The sequence below is a fragment of the Humulus lupulus genome, chromosome 3, assembly GCF_963169125.1.
Source record: "Humulus lupulus chromosome 3, drHumLupu1.1, whole genome shotgun sequence".
NCBI classification, from domain to species: domain Eukaryota; kingdom Viridiplantae; phylum Streptophyta; class Magnoliopsida; order Rosales; family Cannabaceae; genus Humulus; species Humulus lupulus.
This window is the reverse complement of record NC_084795.1, coordinates 94,706,011-94,708,434: the sequence shown is the minus strand read 5'-3', so window position 1 is coordinate 94,708,434 and position 2,424 is coordinate 94,706,011. Positions and strand designations below refer to the sequence as shown.

The window sequence follows — 2,424 nt, the reverse complement described above, 5'->3', positions numbered from 1 at the left end:
GAAAAATAGTACTTGTGAAACAATTATATCATCAATGTTGCTTAGTTTATTCTTTATAAAAGGGATTTGATTTATGTGTTCAATTAAATTGGGTCTTTGACTTTTTTGAGTTTGGGCGATTGGTTGAGTGGGTGCGAGACAGTGGAGCTGGGGTCTCGGGGCCTTACGATCGTAGGCTTGTGGTCGGAGATGGGGCTTCGAGGGTCGGCTGTAGGTGGGTCGCAGCTGTGGGTTTGGGAAGTTCGGGTTTGGAGAGCTTCGTGGGCTGCGGGGGTGAGGTGGGTTCGGTAACTTCATGGTAGGGAGGGCGTCGGGCTGGTGTGGGGCTGTAAAGGATGGTGGCAGATGGTTGTAGTGGTGGTGAGTCAGGGTTGTGATAGATGGCTGGGTATTAGGAAGTATGGGGTTTTGGGTTGTGGCTGTCGTGGTGCAGGTGGGCGAGTGGTGGAGAAAGGCGGCTGTGGGTTTGGGAAGTACATGGTTTCGTTGATCTTGGTGGCGAGTCGGTGGTTCAGGTGGTGGAGTGGTGGAGGGAGGCGGCTGTGATTTGGCTAGGGTGGTCGGAGATGGGGCTTCGGGGGTCGACTGGAGGTGATAGGTATCAGGTTTGGGGCAGAGCTGTAAGTTTTGGGAGGGGTGAAATTAGGGAATTGTAAAAAAAACTTATTTGGGGTAATTTCTTAAATTTTCCTAAACCTTCTTAAAAATTCTCAAATCTCGCCTATCTCCAGTGCTGCAGCATCACTAAAGAGCTTAACAGCATAGCTGCAGCATCCCTTCCAAACTTTCCAGCATTTAAATGATTAGCAAACCAGCCATAAATATCACCAAGTCCTGGCCTGAAACATGTCCAAATTCACTTCAATTGACCCATAAAACTTCCTAAATCTTCACAGCCACCCCAAAACATGAATTTATTCAAATCCACAACATAGACAATGAAGGAAGGAGGTGAAAACATGAGCAAAAACAGAATACTATATACATAAAATTAAATTGCTACTCTCTAGGTATATCTTTAAGCCCAGTAGCTCAACACATTACTCTCCAAGGATCAATTAAGGTAAGTGAGGTCTTATTTCGCTCAACCTCACCACCCCAATAGTGTTTCAACCTCTATCAATTAACCTTGAATTCACCTCCTTCATTTACTCTCAACTCTGCAGCCCCATAAGGATAAACCTTAGTAATAGTAAATTTCCCAGACCACCTTGACTTGAGCTTCTTAGGGAACAGTTTGAGTCTAGAATTAAACAATAAAACTCGCTGCCCTCTTCTTCAAATGAACGGGGTTGGATTTGCTTGTCTTGCCACCTCTTTGTTTTTTCCTTATAAAGTTTTGCAGTCTCATATGAAAATAAGCGCATTTCTTCCAATTCATCAAGTTGTAGCATTCTCTTTTCCCCTTCCAGTTGCAAGTCTAGATTGAGTTGTTGGAGTGCCCAATAAGCTCTATGTTCAAGTTCCACAGGCAAGTGACATGCTTTTCCAAACACTAAGCGGTAAGGAGACATTCCCAAAGGAGTTTTAAATGCCATTCGATAGGCCCATAGAGCATCATCCAACCTCTTGGAACAATCCTTGCGATTTGGATTCACCACCTTCTCAAGAACACCCTTGATTTCTCTATTAGACAACTCTGCATGGCCATTGGTTTGAGGGTGGTATGCGGTAGGCACCTTATGATTCACACTATACTTAGCCAATAAGATAGCCAACACTTTGTTCACAAAATGGGTTCCCTCATCTTTTATGATAGCTTTTGGAGTGCCAAATCTAGTGAAAATATGCTTGTGTAAGAACCTCATGACCACCTTGGAATCATTGGTAGGATAGGCAGCGACTTCAACCCACTTAGAAACATAATCAGCAGCCACCAAGATATACAAATTACCATACGAGGGTGGAAAGGGGCCCATCAAATCAATCCCCCAAACATCAAACAATTCAACTTCTAGTATATTAGTTAGAGGCATTTCATGTCTTCTTGAGATGCTTCCAACCCCTTGGGTATGATCACAACTAGCGACATAAGCATGAGCATCCTTAAATAGAGAAGGCCAAAAAACCGAATTGTAAAACTTTGGCGGCGGTACGTGCCCCCCCAAAATGACCACCACAAGGCGATGAATGACAATGAAACAGAATACCCTCTACCTCATGTCCAGGAACACATTTTCTAATGATCTGATTTGCACATTGCTTAAATAGAAAGGGCTCCTCCCAAAAATAAGACATCACATCTTGCAAGAATTTCTTCCTTTGTTGGCTAGTCATCTCAGGCGGCATCAACCCACTAGCCAAATAATTAGCAAAATCAGCAAACCAAGGAAGCTCATGAGCATGGTTGACCCCAAACACTTGTTCATCAAGGAATGTTTCTTTGATGGGGACAAGAGAGTTGGAATCTTCTTCACGCTCCAT

The 2,424-nt window shown here is 43.7% G+C and overlaps 1 protein-coding gene across 1 annotated transcript; it reads right to left on the bottom strand.

Moving 5' to 3' along the window:
• Window positions 1–721: 721 nt before the first annotated feature.
• LOC133824715 (uncharacterized) lies at window positions 722–2,424 on the bottom strand. The gene is made up of 3 exons (XM_062257689.1): window positions 2,158–2,424; window positions 1,315–2,045; window positions 722–839 (listed from the first exon to the last, which is right to left on the bottom strand). The coding sequence occupies exons 1-3, from the start codon at window positions 2,422–2,424 to the stop codon at window positions 722–724; spliced, it is 1,116 nt and encodes a 371-aa protein (XP_062113673.1).

Excerpts from the sequence above, each read along its gene's own strand:
- LOC133824715 (XM_062257689.1), bottom strand. The coding sequence starts at position 2,424 with ATGGAGCGTGAAGAAGATTCCAACTCTCTTGTCCCCATCAAAGAAACA. Across the intron at positions 2,046-2,157 it reads AATGTGTTCCTGGACATGAG|GATGCTCATGCTTATGTCGC; the intron begins GTAGAGGGTATT and ends TCTCTATTTAAG. Across the intron at positions 840-1,314 it reads TATAAGGAAAAAACAAAGAG|GCCAGGACTTGGTGATATTT; the intron begins GTGGCAAGACAA and ends GACATGTTTCAG.